Here is a 26,645-nt window from a genome sequence, read left to right on the forward strand (position 1 = left end):
AGCCCCAACACGCCTCAGACCCACTCCAAGCTCCTGCTCCAGTCCCAACCCACTTCCTCCCCGTCTGTGCAGCGGACGCCGCTCCAGACCCTTCCAAGCAAAGAGCGTATCCCTTTTACATCCAGGGTGTGTTCTGCTTAAAAAAGAAAAAAAAATTAAGGTCCACGTCCCCCTGCCAAATCCTGGGTGTGAGCTAAGTGCAAAGTTAAAATTAAACTGAAAATTTGTACTTTGGGTTTAGATTCTCTCCCAACTCCACTGGCCCTTTAAAAATATCTCTGTGGTTACTCTCTCTCCAGCCCAACCACTGGCTTCCTCCGTTGGTGTCAGAAGCTTTTCAAACACCCATGGACAGAAGTACTAGGGACTCTATGCTTCACCCCTCAGGTGTGAGCACCCCCCAGGGGTCTGTATATTCATCCTCGGCCCCAACTGAGAGGTCGGGGCGGGAGGGGGGTAATGAGGCTTCCCAAGGAATCAGACTGTCCGGCTCTGGTATTTCCTGAAAAACTTGTCCCCAAAGCAAGGACACAGCAATCGCTTCTCACCAGTGGGAGCGGAACCGTCCGTGATAAACACAAACACATTATTACTCTAAGGAACAACCCGTTGCTTGTTTCAAAACTGTGAAATCTTGTCTTCACAGTTCTCTCAAATTCGATCATTTCCTCTCTATTCTCTACACCGCAGTCCTGGTCACGGTCATCTAAGTCACTCCAAGTCTGTTTCTGCCTCCAAATGGGGTCTCTGTGACAGCGGGGACAACTGGACTACTGGAACATTCAAGTAGCCCGACTCCATCCCCGAGCTCTGAGGCTCTGGCTCCGCAGAAAGGGGAGAATGGTATCTGTTTAACCCACGAAGTGCAAACTCCAGCCTAGAAAACATGCCTCCTGGCTTCCTGCCGCGTGGGGGTGGGGGTGGGGGGGGGAGTCCAAGTTCTTAAACGGACCTAAGGAGACCTTCCACTAGCTACCTCCCTACCTCCCCCAACTGCAGGGCTCCCCACGTCTCACCCTTGCACCACAAATGGCGTTCAGGCACCCCTCCCCAGGAAGCCTTCCCCCGCCCAGCTCCGAGCATCCCAGGGCACTGAGGGCAGCTGCCACATGAATCATTTAATCACGTATTAAGCATCCGATCCTCCTAGAGGTCAGGGACTGTCCTTCCCCGTAATCAGCCTAGCAGGGGGCGGACACCAGAGCAACTGCTTAACAAACATCCCAGTTACAGTGCCAGGCACAGCACTGGGTGCTGCGCAGTGAGTCAAACCGCTGTGAAACATACAGTGTAATCAGTCCCACACAGATGGGAATGAACCTGACCTCTTCTAGACAATGTGTCCCCCAGGAGGCAGGCCAACTGTGCACACTCCTCTTGACCTGACCCAGTGCTCTGTACACCGACCTCTTGCCTAGAAGCAGCCCCTCCCTCCGTAAAGGGTGTACCTGTGACATTGTTATAGAGTAACATGCTGGGGACTCAGAGGCTGCCGTGAGCCACAGTTGGGGTCCTTGCCAGCAGGGGTGTGGTGCCGGCTGGGAGGAGACCGCCATCTGGTAAACAGCTACTGGAGCAGGGTGCCAGGTAGCGGGCCGGAGCGGGGGGGACCGAGTGCATTCTTTAAATGCCCAGAGAGGCTAGGCATGCTCAAGGAAGACAGGAGGGACCCAGAAAAACTGAGAAAGGGGATGCACTGTATCAAATTCTGGACCGGCTATATAGTTGGCAAGACTTCGTTCAAAATGAAAATTTGAGGCCCACTGCTCAAAAACTGTTAAGAATTCCAGAGACAGCGACAGCACTGCATTAAACCCAAGGGAGGGCCCTTCGAAGCCCAGGGCCCTGTGTGACTGCACAGGTCACAGGCCCATGATCAGGGGGCCCTGATTTAAACGGACAGCTCAGGCCTAAAACAGAGACCTCTGAAGGCCAGCCAGAACCAGAAAGAAGGAAACTCGAGTGAGAACAGCTCTTTATGTTTCCAGGACCTCCGGAGGCAACGTGGAGAGGTGGACAGAAGGCAGGCTCTGGAGTCAGACAGACTGGGCTCCAGTCCACATTCTCCACTTGCTGGCTCATCTCACCTCTCCTGAGCTTCCGTTTCCTCCGATGGCAGTAGTGCCCAACACCTAGAGCTGGATTAAGTGAAATAATGCACTTAGAGCATCCCCCACTTGGAAAATGCCACTTGCCTTCTCCTGGATCCACAGCCACCTCTCCCCACTGTGTCCACAGTCACGGCACAAGAATGGGAACAAAGGGCGGTCGGCACATCTGAGCCACCAAAGCTGTCTCTCATGAAAGGCATGAAGCTTCATAACATTCTGGAGAGTGAAGATGTTACACCCAAAATACAGTCCTCTTGACTTTGTATCTACACCTTGTTTTGTTTCTTTTTCCCCCACGAACCTCCAGCCTTGATTTTTTTTTTTCTTTCACTGAGCAAGAATTCAATAAATATGTGTAGCTTTGGTTTCAACCCTGTCAGTCCCTGACCAATTTAGTTTTCAGGTTCCAGTCTTGCACAGAAGAGGAGACTCAAATCAAATTGACCCCGTGTTTTTTTGGTGCTCATGGGTTTTAAATAGGTCAGCTTTTAAATGGGCCATCCCCTGTTGCAGATTCCATTTCTAGCTAGAAGGCCAAACTGTTTGAGTCACCAAGGCTGAGGGGAAATGAGCTTCTTCCCAAAGGTGTTCAACAGGAGCGACAGATGCTTGTGATTCTGCTGTTTCGACCCTAAAATCTCTACTTTTGCTTAACAGTCTGTGGGGCAAAACCTGCAAAAACCAGTCAGGTTCCATGAGGGGAAAGCCAGGCTCTGGGAGAAGAGTCGGACATTTCAAAAGCTGGAAAGGCCTTCGGGATCATCTAGGTCAGTGGCTTTCTGACCACAGCCCACAGTAAAAAATACATTCCTGCCTTGGCTCAGTATACCCATGTGGTGTGTACAGGCACACACACCGAAACAAAACATACCCAATCACAATGACTCTTTTCTATTACATTAAAAAAAAATTATTATTTTTTTAACGTGACCCACAGCTTTTAAAACACTGGTCCAGTTTAGCCCTCTTTTGCCGAGGAAAAAGCAAGGCCCAGAGTTGGCCCTGGGCCCAGGAAACCCCAAGTGGGGTGGTCCTTCTGCCACACCATTTGCTCTGATCAGAAACCACCGTTCCCAGTGGAAGACTGTGGCATCCTCCACATCGCTCACGAATTTCTGCTAACAGAAGGATATTCTGCAGCCGCCGGGTCGCTATGACTCTGGTCTCTGCACCTTAAAGATCTTTTAAAATCTTAACTAAGGGGCACACTACCTTCAAACAAAACAAAACAAATCTCTCCAAGAAGAAAAGCATCTGAGTGTCTGGATTTTGTTTGTTTCCTACAATAGAGCTCGGAAGGCACGGGTGGGAGCACATGGCCGCGGGAAGTCGGTGACGCCATCCTTATTATTTTAGGGAACCGTGGAACGCAAGCCGAGGCGCGCTGCGGCGTAATTAAGCTGTTGGCCAGGCCCAGGGAACAGGCTGAGCGCCGGCGCGGGGAGGGCCCGCATTAACATAAAGCCTGTGACTGGCTCCTGCGCTGCCTGGAACTGGCTTCCTCCCTCCTCCAGCGGGCGTGGGGAGGTCTCGGTTTCTGCCTGGCCGAGACAGAGGAGCTGGTTCCCTTGCAGATGCTTCCTCCAGCCAGAAGGACAGACTCAGCTGAACTGCAGGCTGGCCCCGGCAGCTGTAGGACTGGGCTTTGGGCTGGTCCAGTGGGCCCATTCAGCGAGTGAACTCCCAGCAGAGCTGGGGCCGCTCCCCGATGTTCCGCCCTTGCTTGCCTGCCTGGATACCTCATTCCTCCCTCCTGGGGAGTCTACTAGAGTCTAGAGTCTACTCCACATCCAGACCCTGTCCATTCCACCTCTTGGAGGAAGGCCTACCTGATCACCCAGACCCTGCCCCAGCTCTGCCCGCTTTAAGTGCATGTGAAGGACATTATTCCCAGGGCTGCAGAAAATAGGTCCAGAAGGCTGTCTGGGCCCGGGAGGTGGGGAGAAGTTGTCTTGGTCTGACTTGGCTAGGGGAAGGGGGTGGAGGGGGAATGGGGAGAGGTGAGGTCTGGGAACTGGCGGAGGACACGATCAACTGGCAATCTAGCAGGCTGCCTCTTCTCCTTGGCTGTCCCTCCGCACCTGTAGTCCTGGAGGGTGGGATGAAGCAGGAGTCTGAAGTGCGGTCCGGTGAAGGCCCCGGTCCCAGCAGGTGAGATCTAAATGGGGACCAGGAGAAGGAAAGGGGAACAAGAAGCCTGGAGGTACAGTGCCAAGGACGGTCACTGTCCAGTCTAATGACCTGGATGGACCCTGGTTACTTCGTCGGTAACTTGTCCTATGTCTTGGGGCAGTCCCCTACTGCACACACTGGACAATGGAGCTTGAGTGCAGAGAGGAGGCCCCCTTCTGTGGGTCCACATACTTTTAGTCCCACCTCCCATCCAAACTCAGCCTCTATTACCCAAAAGGAAGTGGGAGATTTCATGGACAAAAAGAGCCTAGGATTCATCCCTGAGGAAGGAAATTTGGGGCCCCAGGCAATTAATGAAACACAAAAATCAATCATGTAATCTCTTAAAACACATCGGGATCACAAAAACAGCCCCCAGAGGCCGAGGGTGTTGGGTTCCGAATGAAGGAGTCTGGCATCATGCCCTCTGATGTCTGCCATCTCCCAGGGCAGCAGGGAGTAGGCAGCTCAGCTCATGGGGTCCTAGTCCCTGTTCGACAATACTGTGGTTCACAGAAAACCACACTGTCCATGATGATCATATTAAAGAGTCACAGCACTGGCCCCATGCAACAGAAAAGCCATGGGGAGACAGAAAAGAAAGGCCTGGAAAGCAGAGAGGCAAATCCTAGCCCATCTTCCTAAAACACTGCTTTGACCATGTCCTGTCAGGTCCTGTCACTCCTGGTCCATAGCCTTTACCAGCCACAGGGACTGCAAAGCCAGAGGATTCCCAGCCTTCCAGCCACCAGTGTGCCAGGACCAAACACCCAAGGCGGTTTGTCCCCGCCTCACCTCTCTGCCAGCCTCCCTGCCCTGCAGCCAACATGGTGACACTACCTGGCATTTCTTCCCATGTGACAGGTGATTAAGTACTTCCCCAGACATCACTTCGTTGACTCTGCAGACGACTGAAGTATACCCATCAGATCCCTCTCCCAGGAAAATGGCCCCTGCCCACCAGGGCCCTCTGAGAGAGCCGTTGCTTGGCCACAGGGCACCTGGCAGTCCTTCTTTCTGCGGTCTCTCCTCCAAACACTGCCTTACCAAGGTCTGAGGTCTCTGTGTTCCCTGCTGGTGCCCTGCCCAGAGGGGCTGGCCTTCAGTAAAAACTTGCTAAGTGGTCAAATTGGACTGGGTCACTCAAGCCAGAGCAAAGAATGGAGCAGGGTGGGCAATGGCTCCGAACAATCTAGATTCTAAAAGGCTAACGAACCCCTTACTCACTTTCCGGAGCAAAGCATCCCACTAATTCCACTCTTAGGCAAATCCACAAAAATGGCTTCCTCGACCCCTTGTCTCAGCTGCCTGGGGTGGTTAACTGGGGCTCCTGAAATCAGACTCGGGGATCTTTAGCCCAGCTGGGATCGCCTGTGGACAGCAGGGGCTGTGTGCTGTGGAAATGCCACGGAGTCCTCAAGTTAGCAGGGTCTGAAAAGACAGCGCAGGGTTTCTGCCGTGGGTCCCACGTGGACCTTCACAGCTACCCAGTCCCCATGGTTCCCGACGTGGAAGAACAGTCCGCAAAACAAAAGTTAATTCACTGGCTTCCTCAGTTTCACTCCTCGGGGATCCATGAGCTGGCAGGTCAAGCCTCTGCCCAGCCCGGCCCAGCAGCACAGCCCCAAACGTGCCTCTGATGGAATTTCTAGCTAGCTCTTCCAAAGTGCTTCAGAGAAGCCAAGGACCCCATAAGCACCACTGGACCCAAATCAGCTCCTTGGGTATCTGATGAAGCTCGGTGGAAACCAACCCAGTGACTCACCCAAGGTCACACAGCTAGCCCATCATGGAAATCCAAAGTTCTTGGGCTGTTCCCCATCCTCTCAATTTAGGGCCCACACCCCAAAGTCTCGGGCCTCTCCAGAGGGGCCTCTCCGGAGTGAACTCGTTGAGGCAAGAGGAAACAAAGGAGGACAAGTAAATCAACGGTGAGGAAGAGGGCCCCAGGCTGGATCCCTGCCCTCCTCCCTCCCTCCCTCCTGCCTCTGCACACTCCCCAGCAGGGCTGGAGATACAGAAGAGGCAAAGAAAAAGGCTCAGTTGCCTCCTTCCCTGCCACCTGAACCCAAGATGACAGCAGCAGTGGCAATGACAGAAGCGAGCAAACAGCATGGCACTCAAGTCCCCCCATCCAACCACCCATGGGAAGCCATGATGGGGGACAAACACAGGACCCAATCTCACACAAGGGCCTAAAGCTAGGGGTGCAAGTTTCTTCTATCCACAGCAAACCAGCCAAGGGTCTCACATACAAAGCAATTTAATGTCAGTTCTTTCTCCTTGAGAGAAATGTGACATGTGTAACTTGCCTAAGTCTGTAAACGACAGGCTTATGGTCAAAGTATTAGAGAGGGACGCGGCCAACGTCCCTATCTGTTCCATGTCTGCAGACTGGCAGGGTGGGGAGGGGAGTGGTGGCAGGAGGGTGAGGAAGGGACGGGGAAGCGAGAGGCTGCCAGGAGAAAGGAACAGGGAAGGCAGAGGGACAGAGAGATAAACCCTGAAAAACGCCACAGGCACTGAAAAAGAGAGAAGAGATGATACACATAAAGGTTCAGCACATTCTGCTGGACTTCAGAGACAGAACTTGACCAGTATTTACTGTCTTTTAAAACAGGGTCCGGGTTGGGTTCCTGGTCCTTCGCAGATCTACTACAGCTGCTATAATCTCGAAATGCTAAAAGCCAAACCAAAGACCTTACAACCTTTATGATTCTGGAGGAGTCAGGGAGGGGCCCCACCAGGGAAGAGACCTACTGAGTTCTGTCTTCATCAGCAGAACCCATTCCAGGCTGTGTGGACAGAGACAAGTCAACAAGGGCCAAGGTTCCTCGGTCAGGGTCCCCAAACACGCGCTCCAACAGGACTAAACCTTAAATTCTGAACCTTGAAGCTGAATTTTGAGGAAGGCACTGAGGGTGGGAAGGGCCCTTACAGCTGCAAGCACTGGGAGGATAGTCAAAAAAACTGGCAATGATTGCGAGGGGGGGGGGGGGGCGCACACACGGGAGGAGAAGCCTTGAAATAAGCCATCTTTCTCCAACTATTTGAAGGAGTGTTACATGCATGCAGAAGTCCATTTCTTCCAGGTTTTCCGGCACTTCAAGAACTGAGATCAGTGTGCAGGAATTGAAAGAGGCCGTTTTCGGCCCCCGTGTAAACTATAAGAGTGTTTAATGGGTGCCTGGGTGGCCCAATCAGTTAAGTACTCAGGTCATGATACCCGGGTCCTGGGATAGAGCCCTGATTTGGGCTCCCTGCTCAGCAGGGAGCCTGCTTCTCCCTCTTCCTCTGCCTGCAGCTCCCCGCTTGTGCTCTCTCTCTGTCAAATAAATAAATAAAATCTTAAAAAAAAAAAAAGTTGCTGAAATACAAAAATGTTAAAAAAAAATAGAGTGTTTAAATTATTACGACTGTCCCCCAAAGGAATGGGCTGCTCTGAAAAATCCATGCGTGGTTTCCCTGAGTGTACAAATCAGAGGCTGCTAAGTGACTGTCCGCAGAGGCCTCCACACACACCCGGTGCCAAACGATTATTAAATGAATTAATATTATATGATGAAGCTCTGTAAAGAGAGAAGCCTTGGGTCTTTTTCACCTCTTAAAAAAAGGCTATGATTTGCTTCTTCCCTCTTTAAAGAAGTGTTACTCGTTTAGGCCATAGGGCGATTTTACTCATTCCACAATATTTACAGAGTATCTATTACATGCCAGGCACCTGTGCGAGGCTGGCGTTAGCGATCCAGTTGGAGATCCAGGGCTAAGCACAACTAGCCAGGCTTCATGGGCTTACATCCTAGCAGGGATCGAGACGCTAACCCAACACATATAAGCTGTATGTAATCCACACATATACCAGACAGGAAAAAACCGGGGAGGAAACGGCAACAGTGGGAAGGGATACCACAGAAAGGGTGGCCAGGGAAGACATACCCAAGGTGAGTTTCCAGTAGGGACCTGAGGCCAAGTGAAGTCCAAGAGAAGAACTTTCCAGGTAGAGGGAACAGCCAGGGAGGGCAGAGACCCTGAGCGGGGAGCATGTGTGGTTCTTCTGGGAAAGAGCTAGGATGACAGGTGGCAGCAACAGAATTTGTGGAAGAAGGGAAGGGAAGGAAGGGAAGTGGTGGCATGAGGATGGGGTGGGAAGAAAGCTGCTGTCACATCCACCCTTACATACATATGGGACATCCTGCCCGGAACTAATGGTAAGGGGGTGAGCTTCCCAGGCAGTGGAGGGCAGAACTGGTGGGACCACAGCAAAGGGGGGATAAGACTCAACATGTGACCGCAAACCTGAGATTTCCACTGCCCTTCCATAAAGGAAACCGGTGCAGGAGGTTCACTTAGGGCTATGCTCACCTGGTATTTCCAGGTAGAAATGGGCCTAAGCCACACACACCTCCAGGAAGTACCGAGTGGCAGAATGTTCAGATTAGAAGGGTTTGGCCTCACAAAAAGCAGTCAGAGAAATCCTAGTTTGGTTCCAGACTTGGGAACTGTGTGGCTTTGGGCAAGACTTCCTGAGACTCCATTTCCCCATCTGTGAAATGGGGAGAATTCCTACCAATCCCACATGTGTCTGCAGGACCAGATGAGGTAAACTGTGCAGTCCTGGAGGGTATGAGGAGGGATTTTAGACTCAAGTTTCTCACCCAAGACTTCGCACCCTGGAGAGCAGAGATGAGGTGCTATGTCGCTCTGACTCCCCCACACTGCCTTGCACTTAAGCTCTCAATTAATGTTTGCTGAACTGAAAAGCATTAAAAATAACCTGGGAAAACATTCTGCCATTTTTCTTCCTATTAAACGGCAGCACTTTGCCAGAACGCTCCAGAACAGTCTCTCTTCACTGTAATCCTCCTGTCTGGGGGAAGAACCAACTGAGTCACACCAGGGCAGGGTGTTCAGAGGACAAACTGCCAGGAATGGGAACAGGAACAAGGCCCACACCGCTGCAGAAGGCCGCTTGCTCTCAGCATCACCCTGGCCTTTCTCAAACAGCCTGGGCCCATCCAGGGGTCCCATGCAGTCCCAACAGAAGGGACTGCAGACCACCCTAGGACAGGGACAGCATCTCCTGGACAAGCCCACAAAAGCCAGAGATACACCCAACATAGACAACATCGCCCTTCCATACGAAGCCTTGTTCTAATCCAATCACCTCATTATTCAGATGAGGAGACTGAAGCCTTGAGAGGTAGAACAGCAGGTCCAAAGTCACTTCCACTATTTTTTTTCTTTTTAATATTTTGAATAAGTAATAACATTCATTCTCATGACTTCAAAACCAAAAGGCATAAGATACAGTTAATTCTCCCCCCCATCCTGCCCAGCTAACCATCCCACCCATTAAGTATCCTTCCAGAGTTTGCTGACACATATACAGGCAAATTCAAAATCTTAATTTTTTCCCTTTTACCCAAAACGTGCATATTATATGCTGATCTTTGCTTATTTTCTTGTGAAGCTTGTGTAATAACAGTACACGAAAACCTTCCTCATTTCTTACTTCCATCGTGTCCCATTGTGCAGATGTACCATCATTTTTCTTAACCTGTCCCTTACTGATGAGTATTTGGGTTGTTTCCAATCTTGTGCCATAATAATGTTGCAATTTACGCAAGTGGGCACCTACGTCATTTTGTGTTCACCAAACTTATCAACCATTAAGAGCTGGAATCGGATCCTATTTCTGACCTGCAGAGCAGCTGTCCCAGAGCCTCAGGGTCCTACAATTTAACGGGCTCACCACTGTACCTACATGGACAAGTCACTTCACCTCCATCCCTTCAGTAAAGGCTTAGAACCTACCAAAGGCCAGGCACCACACCAGGCACTGGGGACTCAGGAATAAAGGCATCCTTGCGTTCTGCCCCCAGACTGTCCAGTCTGGAGAGACAAGAAGAAGAGACTCACAGGGGCAGCTCCATGTGCCCCAAGGGCCAGTCTCCCCATCTGGTAATAGATGGCCATAGATATACCTTAGGAGTATCGTTTGCCAAACACCTAACATGATCCAAGGCTTGCAGTAGGTGCTTAGGAAGGGGGAGGCCTGACTCCTGTCCCAGGAGGGGTCCAGTTAAAGGCAAATCAGGCAAAGCAGCCAAAACACCCTGCCACGCCCCTCCCCCAGTCTCCACTTTGGTCTTCTTATTAACGCTGCAACACACTGCTACTTAAGTTTTTGGGGCAGCACCTAAACCCCTAATTGACTTAGCTTACTTTTACTGGAAAAGGATTTGGTCTTCTCCCACTTTTCAGACCCTCTGGAGTCCTCTGAGAACCCCAAAGTATGCCTCTCCTCTGTGTGCTTAAGCCCTTGTGTTTGAAGTTATATCAGAGCCACCAGGGGAAGGACAAGTCAGACCCTGGCACAGACAGGCAAGGGAAGGTACGGAGGGTTGACTGTGTTCCTTGACAATGTAAAATTATCATTTGGGGGGGAAATAACCCAAAGGAGAAAAATCATTGAACCTCACACTTATTTCCTTTACTTTAATGTGTTCCATGTTACAATAAAATATTTTTTAAAATCCGAATTGCTGGTATCCCACGTTCACCCTCCTAGGGAAAGACAAATGCAGCGGATTTTACAGAGGGAAGAAAGAAATAATATCAGGAATCTAGAACGTTTTCATATTATCAGCAGCCCCAAAGTGGCTGGGAAGATGCAGGAAGTCACAGTTAAGATCCAAGGTAGCTTGAGGTCACTGACCTGGCTTTGCACCCAAGCACAGCTCCTCAGGAGGGTATGACCTTGAGTTAGTTCCTTAACTAGGTATCTGAACCTCCCTTTCCTCATCTGTTAAAGTGGGAATAATCCCACTTATTTTACAGCATTTCTGCACAGATTAAATAAGAATAAATATGGTATCTGGCACATAGATATTCAACACCTAGAAACAAAATACTTGCAAAAAATATTACATATTTCTCAGTATTTAGTAAAGGGATGAAAATCCAGTGCCTTCCCTTTAGAAGCCCAAAGAAGAACAGTGGTCATCAAATTTATCCAGCCCCCATAATAATGGAAAGCCGTTTCCCTAACAGGCTAATTAGTGGAGTCTTACTTCACCAGAGCTCCTTTCAACTTCATGTGGGACACCTGCTTCTAGATGAAAACTATCAGCCAATTAAGGCTGGTCCTTGGGAGAAGAGGTGGATCAGGGCCGGGTCTGTGACCTGATTTTATTGTGTGTTTCTCCCTGAAAATGAGCCCTAGGGGCCCTCGGCTGAGTCCTACCTCACCAGCTTTGGTCAGAGGCATCAGTACGGTCTCCCTGGCCCCCACAGAGATACCTAAACCCTCAAACCAGACTGGGAGGGCCAGATAGAATTCCAAAAGTCACAATCGCAATGGGCTCCTCCGAGAACCTGGCTCTTTCAGAAAGAATGGTGGAGATGCCCAGGAGATGGGCAGCAGGAGCCTGTGGTCACCCAAACCGGGCCACATCTCTGCCTAGGCAGGGAAAGACCAACACCAGGTGGTTAGCCCTTGCCTGAAGGGCTGACTGGTGGACATAAGATGTGTTTCAACTTTCTGCCCCCCACCCTCCAACTCACACAGCCATAAATGAGGAAATAAGTCTGCTATTGTTAATAAATGCAAATTTACAAGTACTGATCTTTCAAAGCTTGAGTCTTGACAGGATAATAAGACATTCTGAGATGAAAAGGCAGAGGGTCAGCTGGCCCGGGGAAATGCCCAACACTGGTGTGAGCAGAGTACTTGCCAGTTATGTTTTGTCCCCCTCTTCTACCACATCATCCTGCCTATTTATCATCTCATGAATCTGCATCTTAACTGCCCTGGGCCTCAGCTTGCTCCTCAGCAAGATGACTCGTAGGTATTCTGCGATCAGATATCCTAAGGTTCTGGTTCGCTGGGACCAGATGTCCACTGTAGGTTATTCGAATGACTGCTCAAATGCCACCTCCTCGGAGAGGCCTTCCGGGCTCACACATCCCCTGGAACACAGCTTGGTCTTCTTGGGACCCAGCACAGCAGCAGTCTTGCCTTTTGTTTGCCGACCATCCCCCTCAGTGGACCAGGAGCCCCACATGCACAGCACAGAGGACAAGCCTGTCTAGCGCACTGCTGTGTCCAGAATGCCCAGAGAAGAACCAGTGCACAACGGTCATTCAATCCATATGTGAAGGTGAATGAACCCTCTGCAGCCTTTTCTATCTGCAAAAACCACCCTCCTAACTCTGGTTACCATCAGGCACTAGCTGGCCAAGTGCTGCTTAGCGTCAGAGACATCTGTGGACTTCATAAGCTTCCCGGGGCCAGCAAAGCACCTGCCCGACACAAGTCTATTTCGCAGGGCAGCGGGCACCTTGCAGACCAGGACCCAGACCTTGTCGGAGCCCGTGGCTACTAGTCATACACAGAGGTGTACTTTCACTTCCATGTCAGAGCCTCCCCTGTGGCCACTCCTGGCAGTGACCACACTGGCCACTGGAACTGAAGGAAGGCTCCCAAGTGCCTACGGAGGCCAAAAGCCTGCCCTGAACCATGTACTCTTTCACTTTGAGGACAGCATTCCATTTCTGCTCCCATGACCACAGCGCCTCTGCTTCCCCCCAAAACAGCAGCTCTGGAAGGCCCTACTCTAGAAGCCTCCCCAGACTCACGGACCACACCTAAACGTTCAGACACACCAGCCCTCTTGACCAAGACACACAGAGGCATATCTGCAACAGAGCCGCAAACGGGGGCTAGAAGGAGCAGAACCAGTCATTATGGCGGAAGGCCAACCGCTGCAGATGGGAGGCTTGGATTCTTCGAGCCTCCCAGACACAGCTGGGGAGCTGTACCAGAGTGCACGCATGCCTACCTTCCCCAGGCCACGCCCGGGGTGCACCCAAATCTCCCTGAGGAAAAGGAGACATGCAGAAATGGCAGGAACGCCCTGGGTGACCGGGATGGCCAATTCCCGGCCATCCATATGGAACAGGCCCCAGTGCCAGAACAGACGGATCCTTCCCACAGGCAGCTAGGCGGGAGGCTGGAGATGCATGACGTCATCACACAGCCTTCCCGAGGCACCCAGCTGCCAGGGAGCTGTGGAAACGCTGACCTGACCCCATGGAGAGCTGAACCACCACGCACCCCGCAGTGAGGTGCTCCGGGAAGGAGCTCAGGGGAGAGCACAGTCGCGAGTCCTGGGGACCTCCATCTCTTGAGGTCACCTGGGAGGGGAGCAAATCGCATCCTTTCTTCCAGCGAGTGGAGGAAGACTTCCTGGAGGAGACGTCTCAGGAGCTATCTGAATCCAAGAGGCCCGAGTGGGGCAGACCCAGAGTTCTGAGAGGCAGGAGGGTCTGCGGGTAGACCTTGTCCAGAAAAGACAAGCCGGGCAGACTTCATAGGGAGAGGGGCAAGAGAAGCCCTGGGGCAGGGGATGTCTGTAGCTCCAACAGCCCCTCCGGCCCCACCTCCACAGAAACATGCGGATGTTTTCCTGCCTGGGGCCCCTCCAGCCCCTTCCCACCTGCAAGAGCAGCTCCAAGGGAGGCCTCCTTCGGGGCAGGCAAAGACAGCTCTCGCCAAAACTGCTCCCACCACACACAGGCTCAGACACCGAGCAAGGGCCTTCTTCAGACGGGCCGCCCCCTCCCCAGCCCTGTTCCAACAGCTCCTCCAAGCCCAGGCTGGTTAGCATCTAGCCTCCAGGGGCTATCCACTACACACACCTGGCGTAAACATTTCTTTCAGTCCCGACCACAACCCCGGGGAAAGCAGGTATTATCGTTAGTCACCCTTCTCTGGACCAGGCAGCTGAGGCTCACAGGAAACCTGCCGGGTGTCCTCCCACAGCGGAGCACAGCTGCTCAGACCCTGCCTGCTACGCCTGCCTGCTTGGCTCTGGGTCCCCCCTTCCTACAAAATGCCCCCTGGCCTCTCAGTCCCCTGGGGACGGAGGAAGGGTCACCTCTGGGCTTGCTCAAGAGATGCCACCGGGCACTCCAGTAGCAGCCCCATGGGGAGACCAGTAAAGGTACAAGTGTGAGGAGCTGGAATGTGGGTGCGTGAGGGGCACCAGGCCAAGGAGCAGAGCAGGGCCCCCCCGCGGCTGGAATGCCACATCCCACTTCCCTCTTTTCCTTCTTCCATTTTCCTCTTCTTTGACATGCACTCGGCTTACATCTTCTTACCTGCTGTGAAGTTCTGCACCCTGCCTCAATGTGGCAGTCCCCAACTGTGCTTCAGAGCCCCCTTCGGAGCAGGCTAAAAATACACAGACTGGGCACCACCCTTGGAAGCAGATTCTGAAGCTGGGTAGAGCCTGGGAATTTCTTAAAATGCTCCCCTGGCGGCTCTGATACACAGCTGGGGTTCGAGCCGCATACCCTCCTTCTCTGGTCTGTGCTCTACCTCCCCAGCCCCACCAGAGACCTCACTCCATCCCTCTGTAACCCGCCCCCCACCAAGGACATAGGAGCTGGGTGCTGCACATTCCAGCTGCTACCCAGATTCTTAACCAGCATTCACAGAACTCCCTGCATCATTCTGGAGGCTGGGCACACAGGCTGTGGCAGTGAAAGTGGGCTCCCTGTACCCTCCCTGCCTTCGCAGCCACACCATTTGGGCCTGCTGGGGAGGCCAGCAGCTAGGGACGGAGGAAGCTGGTTACGTAATGGGCAATGAGTGCCTCCCTGGGATACATGCCCCTGAAGAAATCTGTAAGGAATCCCTTTAAATGTACTATTACAGGTTCTTGCCTCAACCTCACCACCCACTACACACACACACACACACACACACACACACACACACTCACTCTCCCTCTCTCATGACTTCTGAGGAAGGCAGCAGGATGCAGGGATCGAGGCCTTCTGGACACTTCTGACTGCAGAGTCCCAACACGATGCTGCACACACGGAAACACCACAGGCCCTTCTCCAGACTTCACTCTGGCCCTCTATGCCTGCTCTTCCAGCCTGCGGCAGACCCTGCCTTATCCCTTACTCCCAGCCTGAGGACAAAGAAGAGAAAGCCTCCTCTCCCCACCGGGATTGGCCTCTGTCTGCTGCTCATGGAATCCTCTCACCTCAGGCACGTGGGAGCCTCACAAGACATCTGCAGACCTGCACAGGGGTTTGCCTTCCATGGACCCTAAGGGATGGCCTGAGGCGGGCTGGGGGGGGTCTGTGCAGAGCAGGCAGCAGCCAGAGGCTCAGCAGCCAGAGGCTCAGCGGACACTCCCCTGGGACACTCCCCTTGTTGGGGATCTCCAGCAGACGGCTGCATTTCCCCTGCTTGTCAAAGAAGGGTTAAGAATGCTCTCCACCCTGGCCCATCACACACCAGAGCTGGGAGGTTCTGAGCAAGGACAGACTGCTGGGTAAAGTATGGGCATGTCTTACACAGCCTGGACCTTCATGACCAAATTAAAATAAAACAAACCACAGATCAGAGCAGCAGTCTCCTAAGTGGATCGGCCAACACAATCTACTGACCTGCAGGAAGAAAATATTAGGACATTTAAATATTTTGGATGTCTACTTCTGAGGTTTACTTTCTTCTTTTTGGTGTTATGTTTTATACTGTACACATGCCCACATGGCATATGTGAACAATCCATGAACTAACAGGTAGACAAACTAGGGCTCAGGTTCAAATTCTTCACACTAGGGCTATAAAAACCAGAAACATCTGAGGACCATGGGGCACGAAGAAAGTGTGAACCAACCCAGAGGCAGAAGCTCACTCACCCAAGGGGAGAGCTGGGGTGGGGGTGGAAGCTAATGAAGCCTACATTGTTCCCGCTGCTTTGTTTCAGGGGCTTGAGCTTGGCTTTCCAGACAGAGGGCAATGACAATGACAAGAACACGCAAGTTCCCTGGTCTCTTCATTCAACCAGAATTTCTAGAATGCCCACCATGTGCCAAGGGCAGTGCTGTGCTGAGGGTACACGGTGACGTGTACCAAAAACGGGGACTTCAAATCATGCAGCTACACAGGGGGACAGAAATGCTCATGAAAACACTCACATTCAAGAATGTATAATTACCAACTGAAGCACTGTGAAGGAAATTTCTGTGAGTTTCATAACAAAAGAACCAGACCCAGAGCTGAGGAGGGAGGGTGAGGGAGCTGGTAGAGACAATTAGATGCTAAGTTGGTGACAGTGGTGGCAGTTATGGCCTGGAGTAGTTTTGTGGGAATAAAGGCCAGCGCCGTGGGAAGGTAGTGAGGGAAAAAAGAGCACGCCATGGCCAGTTCACACGGGACCTCAGTAAGGTCTCAGTAAGGCTCTTGGTCCGTCTCCCAAGAGCGCTGTGTGTCTGAAGCACAGCGACACGATTACATCTGTGTTTGGTTCTCACCATGCTGGCTGAACATGGCTCAAGGGGGCTGCTGATGTAGGGACATCAGCTGGCAGGCAGGAGAGGATGGTATTTCGAATAGACAGGACTTGGGACAAACAGAAGATCATGGATGCATCTGTGAGAGCACAGAGGTGACCGAAGACAAGGGATCTTTCTGGACACTCAGGTGGAGACGTCAGGTAGGTCTTAAGCTGAGCCAGGAGTTCAGGGCCGGGAGGCCCGTATCAGATTGCAGAGAGGGCACAGTCCCTTCCGCTGTCAGTGCGAGAGAATGCAGACTGAGAGCGCCCATGGCCCAGGCTTCATGGCCACACAGAGGAGGGACCCACAAAGGACCCCAGAAACAAGGAGTGGTCAGAGCTGCAGGAGATGTACTGGAGAAAGGGGAGAGCAAGAGGAAACGGCCCTCAGGAAGGTCAAGGGTGCAGACACTGCTGAGGAATCATGTAAGGGAAGACTGTCTGTCTGGAGCTGTTTAGGAAGCCAACCGGAGGGGGAGGGCTGAGGTGTTGGAGAAGTGAGGGCATGGAGAAGGTGGTTCTAGACAATTCAGGAAGTCTGACTATAAAAGGGAAGAGAGAACTAGGCAGCAGCTACGGTGACACGATAGAATCAAGCCAGGTTTTCTGTTTGCTCTGAGATGGGAGAAACATCTTAAGCCTCAGAGGGACCAAAGCAGCGGAGTGACTCAGGGGCCCAGGAGGCAGAAGGGAACTGAGCAGCACGAGCGGACCAGACTCCGAGGGCGGCAAAGATGGGCATGGATTCCAGACTCCGCTTGGGCATTTCTTCAGAACCAGGTGTGGATCATTTGTGAGAGGGGAGGGGGCGGCCAGGAGGGCAAGGGGACAGGGTCTGAGGGCAGTCTGGGGAGGGGGTATGACGCAGCTGCCCTGGACAGTGAGCAAAGGCACAGTCAGGGAGAGGGTGGGCAGTGGGTGACCTTACCATCTTTAGCAACTGCATGGGATCCCGTGCTGGGGCTGCTCAGCGGGATGGAGATGCTACAGCCATACCCACATCTAGAAACAACACATTTACTATTGAATTGCTTGTGAGGAAAAAGACTTCTGCCAAGTTAGAATTTCTAGCTTCTAGCCTCCTTTCTTACTGAAACAAATGTGACTTTTTTATATAATGTGTCTGTTGTTAACGTACGTGTGTGTGTGTGTGTGTGTGTGTTTTAAGTGAATGCCGACGATGGTGCTCCAGCGGAAGCAACCATAATACCAGTAACGGGTACGGTTCACTGAGCGCTTACTGGGTGGTGGGTACTATTCTACCACCCCTTTACAGAGAGATGAGAAGTGCCGTGGCTCAAAGTGGGAGAGACAGGAAGCACCACCCAGATAGTCTGGGTGGAAGCAGGAGCCAAAGGCACTCTCCTCTCTGTCCCTAAAAGCCTCTCCTCCGTGCTGGGAAATGTCGGAGCCGGTGGGCAACCTGCACAGGGTGTGGCACACGGAGGACAGACAGTGACCGGCGGTGAGTGTGCAGAGAAGGTGGGGGGGCATGTTTGGCTGGGGGAACCTTGGAAAGCGTCCACCTGGGGCTAGGAATTTAGGGTAAGGATTCCTTAATGCCATGTGAAGGTTTGGAGTGGGAAAGAGCTAGACTGAAACCAAAGGGCCACGTTTGAGAACATGGGGACCCAGGGACGAGCTGGCTTAAAAGCAGGAGAAATCACTATTGACCTTAGGTGGAGGGATTTCACAAAGTTACAAACGGCCTTCTCTTGTTATCCCAAACCAAACCACAAGATGTTTGAGAGTGAAGGAAGCTTAATATTCATCTTTTAATGCTTCTCAAATAATCACAAGCAATACGATCAATTTGTGGGTCAAAGCCAGAACAGTTTTTTTTGTTTTGTTTTTTTATTTTTGTTTTTTTAATGAACAGAAGTTTTCCATGGCGTAAGGAAGCATCTTGTCATTGTTTTGTGTAACCTATAAGTATATACACACTGGGTAGTGGTGTGAAACATATTTTAATGTTAGGATCAGAGAGTTGGAAAGCCACCCATCTAATTCAAAACTCCCATTTTAGAGCAGAGGAAACAGAGGCCCCAAGAAGCCAGCAGCTTGTCCAAGTTAGTTAACAGCAAAAGAGAACAGCACCCAAGTCTCTAATAATCCTCTGCTAATTTCCTACCCAAACCGGAATCTCCAAACACAAACATCTCTGGGAAAGACAGCCGTGACTTTAATCCACATTAGGGTAAGTGATAGTGGAGTAAGTAAGCTGATCTTGTAGATCTGCTGCCTAGAGCGAGTTCTGGTAAAGAAGATAGGTGAGCACACCAGGGCAGCTGAGGGGCTGACACAAAATAGATCGGAGCGGAAACACAGGGGTTGCAGGGTGCGGCTCAGTGGGCACAAGCCAGGGCCTCGTGTGGCAGAACAAAGATATTTTATCTTGTTTACATACTTTGTATGGACAAATATCATCAGGACAACTGGTTCTATGGAAGGAGGCTGTTTTCCTGTCCAGGCAGGTGGCCCAGGGCCATGGGTATGGGTGCTTTGCTCATCTTGTTTCAACCAATTTTATTAAATGACAAGTTCTGAATAACAGATGCCTTCGCAATTCTCCATCCCTGCCAGACTCCATCTCTCTAATGAAAACATCATTGTTGGGTATTTATCATTTGTACAATTGTATTTCAAGGTAACATAAGATTACAGATTCCAAGTCAGGTCCCCGTTTCTCTGTATTTGTGAGAAGGCAGTGGTGATGGGGGAACTGATGGTGTGTACTTCCCGAGAGACCAGACAACTAGCAAGCGCAGGGGGTGGGCAGGTCAAAATGGGGTGGGGAGGCATGGTAGCACTCATCTAGAAGGGAGTGGCCCCCCTCTGGACACCAGAGTAATGCGCCTCCTCTCCCTGTCATAATTCAGGCCAAACAACTGGGGCAAGTTCATTCGACCAGGGCTCTTCACCACTCAGCAATAAGCTCTGTGTTCCTCTCCCAAGTGACTACACCAAGGTAGAGAGGGCAGGTACAATGCTGAGATGTCTGAGGAGTATCCTATGTATACAATACCCATAAAGGGTCACCCACAGCCCCAAGTTTCTTATTTCAATGGGGTATCATTAATTTGGACTGAAGCTCTGGGATGACCAGTCCCCATAGTTCAGGTAGGTGCCTGTATTACAAATACAAAAGACTGAATTCTAGAGGAAGTCACCTTGAAAGGCTGGGGGTGAACGCCCAGCCAAGACAGGGAACTGGATCTGCGGCCCGCTGCTCTTAAGTACAGGTCGAATTTATGGGAGCTGGGACTCTTCCCCTTAGATTTATCTCCTCCTCCCCCTGGTCTGGCCAATCTTACTTCTATTCCCTCTGCTCATTAGCTCAAGCACCAGAGGCTAGAGGTAGAAAGGGCTCTGAAACTCAAAGCCACTTTGTTGCTGGTATGTTCCCCAGGAAACATGCATGGTGGGAGAGCAGCAGGGCAGAACCAGAGACTGCAGGATTATCTGTGGTTTTCAATGATCTGTGTTCTGAGGGTCTGATGTCAGCCATGGAGGACACAGCTGCTGCACCTTCTGCAGGCCCCAAAGCCCTAAGAAGCCATGTGAAATTTAAGAGTAACCATTTAACTACAAGATATGCAAAAACCTTCTGAAATACTCGGGAGTATGCAAGCTGAGGAATTTTAGTTGGTTACACAAAAATACTTCTAGATAGAAGGGGCGCTCAATTCTATATTGGTAACAAGGCCGATTTCCACTAGGCATCAACTAGTTAAAGGGCACACAAAAAAGAACTTGGAAAGACTCCTAACGCACCACCCAAATGAATGGCTTGCCACATTTTAATAAAAAATTTAAGAATTAAAACACACACACACACACACACACACACACACACACAACAAGAAAAAAACCTAGATCCCGAACCCACCACCCCACAAACAAGGATCACCAAGCTTTCTCTATAAAAGGCGAGACAATAAACTTTATCTAGAGACAAAACTAACAATACTACACAGGCACTTTTATAATGACAAAAAACAAAATTTCCACAGTTCTTTTATTGACAAAATTAAAGATCTAGAATGAATACAATTTGGGGAGCACCTGGGTGGCTCAGTCGTTAAGCGTCTGCCTTCGGCTCAGGTCATGAAACCCGGGTCCTGGGATCCAGCCCTGCAATGGGCTCCCTGCTCAGTGGGAAGTCTGCTTTTCCCTCTCCCACTCCCCCTGCTTGTGTTCCCTCTCTCGCTATCTTTATTTCAAATAAATAAAATCTTAAAAAAAAAGAATACAATTTGGGGTGGTGGGAGGGTTGTAACTACCTAACAAGACAAATGGAATTCTTTTGGGGGGATAACATTTCACTTAACTGAGATTCAAAGTTAAGTGTTCTACATCATCAAATTGATTGCAATGTTTCTATGTACAGATTACTCTTAGTTCATGATACAGAAACAGGCAGCTTACTCTGAATTTGACGACCCTTGTGGGATCTGCATTTTACACCCTCCCCTGGTGATTCTGATGAGGAGCCATGTTTGGGACTTAATGGACTATACAACACTCCAAGTCCCTACTGTCCAACGAAAGGGGCCCCTAGCTTAATGGTGGGATGAGAACTCAACTCTGCAGCCTACTGTGACCACCCTCGCAGCATGGAGGATGTCAGCCGGCTCTGCCGACCCCTAATGAGTTGTTAAGGAGAATTAAAGGAGATGATCCGTGAGCTGTTATCGGTATACTCTATCTTAGGTACAGAGGCCATGCCAATTCTCTTCAGTTTTCTGGCTGTAGACGATGACAAACAAAAATGGAAAATGCATTACATGCAAAATCCCACACAAACCACTGCCGAAGAGTCTTCTCCTTACCCAAAATGTATCCCCCAATACCTAAAAGGACAGACTTATTTCAGAGTAAACAGATGTGATGTTCCAAACCAAACTCAGAAAGTGTATGGCTTCCCCTGTATCAGAGCCCCTGGTCCTGACCATCCATCTCAGTATCTTCTACCGGGAGGCCATTCCGGGTTCACGTTGGCACCTTCAATGACAGGAAACTCAATCTCTCTTACGGGGGCACTGTTTTAAAGGCAGAGAAGAAAAAGCTCTTCCTCTCAATGTCTGACCAAAAAGGGTGCTTCACAGGAGAACAGAGACTAAGAGTTCTGGTAATTTCTCTATGCCTCAGTTTCCCTATGTATAATGGGAGAATAATAATAGTACCTACCTCACAGTGCTGGTGTGCGGACTAAATTAATTGATCTGTCTAATCCACTTAGAACTCTGCCAGGCACAGCGTGGGGCTGTGTGAGCATTCACTATTATTACTGTTGTTGTTGTCCAGAGCCAAAGAGAAGCTCAAAGTTGTGCCTTACGTACGGCATCCGAGTTCTCTCTCCAGTAACTATCACATACTGAGTACCGGAGGGCCAGATCGTTACTCATTAAACTGGATCACCATTCCCCTTTTACAGGTGAGGAACTAAAGTTCAAAGAGGAGGTTAACTTATCCTACCTCTTTGTAGTAGTCAGAATTCCAACTCAGGTCCATGGGAGCTCCAAAACCCAGCTTCGCCATGGAGCCCCCAGACTCAAAACTACCACCAGCAGCAATCCATTAACAAAACAATCGACCATGACCATACTGAGCTGGAGCTCAGTTTTCTGCCTGGGGATCCTTGGTTGGCTTGCATAAACTGGAGTTAATATCAGGCTACATGAACCCAATTAGGCAGTAAGTCAGTCTGGAAAACATCATGCGACGTATTCCAAAGGTCAAAGTTAAAACCTGGCTTCCTGGGCAGCCTTTGCCGGGCACTGCCATCAAAGCCAGTCTCGTGCAGACACCAGACTTTAACCAGTGAGGTACTTAACCAGCACTGACATCGGCTCTTTAAAAAGTCCCGGAGAGAAGCCAGAGACGTGACGCAGAAAGGCGGTCAGCAGAAAGACATCACTTACTTTTCAAAAAAGCAAACCTTATTCCTTATTCCCTTCTCTTTTCGGTTTAGGGTTACATTCACTACCATAACCTGCCTTCCCCAAAGCAAGAAATAAAAGGGGGAGGGGCAGAGGAAGATTGGGGGGGCTCCCCTAGCTGCAGGGCGCTGCAACACCCACCTGAAACCCGGAGCGCGACCTACCTTCCCGGAGAGCCCAGCCCCGGAGGGCGTTTCCCCCAACACACCGACAACTCGTCCCTCCCGGGTAAGCGGCTGCTGTCCTTGGCTCCAGTTAGGGCCGCTAGAGTCGCGCGCGCGCCCCCCTCCCGAAAAAGAAACCTCATGTTTAATTTCTCCCCCAACCCTCCTATCAGTTCCTCCGAAGGAGCAAAGACCGGGGCGACCAGTACGTCTTTAGGGCCACATTTAACTACGTCTAAAACGCCAGCGGGAGGAAGGGCGAAACACTGGCGAGCAAAGGGGCGGGGGAGACAGGGAGCGCGACGGGGGGTGGGGGGGAGCACTTGCGGGGAGGATCGTCGCCCTCCCGGGGCGACCGCCGCCGCGACGCTCCAGCAGAGCCTCAGGCCGTTGTCGCAGGGAGGGAGACACCCTCGAGGCCCAGAGCACAACCGGGGGTCCCCGGAGCCGGCTTCCCCTGCTGCCTCCACGTCCGGGGCCGTCGGGGCGATGGCGCAAGACTCTGCACTCCCCCCACCCCCAGCGACAACAGCCACGGTGACAAAATGGCAGCCCGGCGCCCGGCAGTCGTGCCACAGGCTAGCAGGGCCCCGGCGGCTGCCCCTGCCCCCCAGTAACGCCTCGGCGCCCTTCGGGCTCGGCCTCCGGCGGGCCTGGCCTTCATGAAAATAATAATAACAAAACACCTCGAGCTCCGAAGCAGCTGAGGAAGCCAGGAGGCCCGCCCGCGCTCGGCCAGGCGCGCCCGTGCCCTGCTCGCGCGCGCGAGGCCCGGCCACCCCGGCGCCAGCCCGCTCGCCCGCCGGCCCGCGCCCCGCGCCGCATGGAGCCCGGCGCCCGCACTCGCAGCCCCGCGCTCGGCGCCGGCCGCGCCATGGGGGAGGGGCGGGGCGGGCCGCGCGAGACCCGGGAAACATGGCTGCTCGTCCTATTTCGGCGTCGCGGCGTGGCCACCAGCCCCCGGATCCGAGTTGGGAGAGGCTCCGAAGGTGGGTGTGAGGGGGCCCCGGGTGGGGGGGGGGAAGCGCAGCGGGGAGGGGCGCAGGGGGCGCTCTCCGAGAGCTATTTGTCTTAAGAACGGTTAAAAAAAATAGTTCCTCCTCCCCCACCCCTTTTGTCCCTCATTAGCTAGCTTTCTCTCTCCCCCCTCCTCCCCAAATGTGCCGAAAGTGCCCCCTCCATCCCCTCCCGCGCCCCACCCCGCCTCGAGGCAGGGGGCAGGCGAGTGGGCTGGGAGACTCGGAGGCGAGGGGGCGAAGCGTGAGAAATCGCTCCCAGTTCGGCGCGGCGCGCTCCCCTCCCCCAGCACACACTCGGGGAAGTTTAAAGAGCCGGTTCGACCCGCTTTCGATCTCGCTCCCAGTTGGCCAGCGGGGTGGCAGGGGTTGGCGGTGCGAACCGCGCCTCCACACCCACCCGCCACGACCCCGGCCCCCTACTGTGCGCCCTTCCCCCTCCGCACGGGGGGCTTCCGGAAAGTACGCGGGAAGACCGCGGCTCCAGCCCCCTCCCCCATCACCACACCCAGCCCCCAAATCCTCTGGCTCGGGGTCTAAGCCGGGATGAAACCGGCCAGAGAAAGGCAGACCGCCGGCAAATTGTTCGCGGAAACTCCTGCCTTCTCGGCGGGCACCCCCTCCCCTCGCTCCGCCACCCCCTCCCCGCCCTGCGCGCCATAAGGCACTGCACGTCTACAGTCCACAGCTGCGTTATGATTGGGGGGGGGACCACAAAAAGGATCTTGTTTTCAAAAGTCTCACTCAGGTTTGGGGGAGGAACTAGAGAAAAGAGGAAGCAAGGCCTGCCTTCGCCAGGGATTCGGTTTTTAACGGGCTGAAGGGGCGACAGGTCAGCGCACAGCGCTCCCCAAACTCCCAACTCTGGAACCCTGGCCACCGAGGCTGGAGGAGAGGTCCTCCTGCCCGCGCCGCCCTGGTCTCCGGAGGGGCCCGGAGAGGAGCCGGCCAGGGTCTCCGCCCCAGAGCCGCCAACTCGCATAAAACACTGTTTGAAAGCGAGAGGGAGACAGAAATACGAACGAGCGTTCGAGTAACCCACCCTCACCTTCCCCCTCCTTGGGGGTGGGCTTTCGCCCGAGCCTCCCAGTTCCCACCCGTGTAAGTTTCCTCCGGCCGTACTCCCGCCGCTGCCCAATCAATAACGGCGTCCAGAAGGCAAACTCCCATCCCGGAGCTGCGTGTTTCCTATGCCCGCATAAATCTGGACCCAGCCAATACCCACCACGGGCACTAGGTCTGGGCAGCTCGCGTCCTGACAAAGTTTCCCGTGCCCATGTATGAACCAGGCGCCGAATGGCTGCCGAGGAGCCCACCCTGGAGAAAGACTGGCCGGTGGGGCGTAAGGGCTCAAAGGTTGGCATCTTAGCGAGGCCGGAAGGAGCAGGGGTGAGGGGGGACCGGGACCTAGCCTTTGGGTAACTTGCAATAGCGATCGCTCGAGGTGGGGAGGCGCGGGGATTATCTGTGCCTTTGCACGTTCGAAAATCCCTCCCCCCTTCCAATTTATCCTCCCTTCGCAAGGAAAGGAAGAAACATCAGCATCTGGCCCGAAGGTGGGGTGGAAAGAGTGAGGGAGAAAGAGGAGGAGAGGAAGGGAGGCAGAGAAAGGGAGGGAGGGAGAGAAAGGGCGCGTTCACGAACACTACAAAGTTACAAATATGGCTCCCCCGTCTCTCGCCTCATCACTGCAAAGAAATGAAGACGCACTTTAAACTCGAGCCATTCCCAACTCCACTGCAGCCCCCTCCCCACGCGCTCTCCCCGGGGGCCTCGGCCCACATTTATCAGAAACTAAACCGGACTCGCAAAGCCCAAAACTTATTGTGTGTGTGCGAGCGAGAGAGAGAGAGAGAGAGAGAAAGGGAGGGGGGAGGCGCCGGAGGGGGGCGGAAGGGGGGATTCATTTATAAAATATAAAACCCCCTTTTTTTTGTTGTTAAATCCAGGAGGCAGCCCCCCTCCTCCTCCCTCGTTAATCTTCCCCCCAGACGGAGTCAAGGGAGCAGCGAGCTCAGATGGTTATTTTGCCTCATTCTCTCCGACCCAAACGCGTGCGCCCGCTGGCCCCCGGTGGGTGCACACTCGCACGCACACTCTCGCACCCACACTCGCACACGCGGGAGCACACGCACAGGTAGTCACACACCAAGGGCAGCGGCGGCGGCAGCCGGAACATGCTCGGATGGCATTGCAACCCCCCAACCTTGCAATTCATTTGCAGTCCGACCCCCAAACCCACACCTCCTGGGCGCCCCCCCTCAAAAAAAAGTGCCTCCCCCCAACGCACACACACACAAAGTAGGAGAATGGACCGACAGAGATATTTTTGGCAAATGCTCACATCAGAGGGCGTCCTGTTCCGCAGCTCTAAATGAATCCGTTTGTCCATGTCCATCTCTCGCGCTCTCTCTCTGCAGAGGCTCCCGCGCCGGCGGAATTCAATCAATAAACCCCGAACCCACGGCCGCGCGTTTTAGGACTTTGAAGGCTCAACCAGCTCCGCTCGGTTCTCGAGCCCCCAGCACCCGCGGCGCACACTAACCTGATCACGGAGGAGGCGGGACCTGCGGTCCGGCGGATGAGCGGCAACAGCTGAAGCCAATCGCTGCTGAGGGTCTCCGGGCAACAGCCAATGGTGGCGGCGGCGGGGGGGAAGGGACCAATGGGCGGGCTGCGCAGCCGGCCAGGGAGGCTCAGCCATTTGGTTGTGGTGCCGGAGACGGACCCCTTTAGATTTCGGGGCGGCTGAGGAGCGCGGCGGCTGCTTGGTGGCTGAGCTAGGGGGGTGGGCAGAATGGCGGGGGAAGGGAAGGTGACTGCGCCTGGAGGGCCGAGCCGCTCGGCCTCGCCAGCCCGCCGCCGCCTCAGCGTTTGG

The 26,645-nt window shown here is 52.8% G+C and overlaps 1 protein-coding gene across 2 annotated transcripts in view; it reads right to left on the reverse strand.

Annotated features, from left to right (window-relative positions):
• ANP32A (acidic nuclear phosphoprotein 32 family member A) overlaps window positions 1–26,318 on the reverse strand; it is a 37,542-nt gene extending 11,224 nt beyond the window's left edge. The window contains exon 1 of one of the 2 annotated variants that reach the window (XM_080807577.1): window positions 26,112–26,318. In XM_080807577.1, coding sequence (XP_080663703.1) covers window positions 26,112–26,165 — 54 coding nt within the window. In that variant the 5' untranslated portion in view covers window positions 26,166–26,318. Of the gene's footprint in view, window positions 1–23,533; window positions 23,734–26,111 lie in introns of those variants that run through there. The other variant, XM_080807578.1, reaches the window with a different exon arrangement.
• Window positions 26,319–26,645: the final 327 nt, after the last annotated feature.

Source organism: Martes martes, assembly GCF_963455335.1.
Source record: "Martes martes genome assembly, chromosome: 7".
Classification (NCBI taxonomy): Eukaryota; Metazoa; Chordata; class Mammalia; order Carnivora; family Mustelidae; genus Martes; species Martes martes.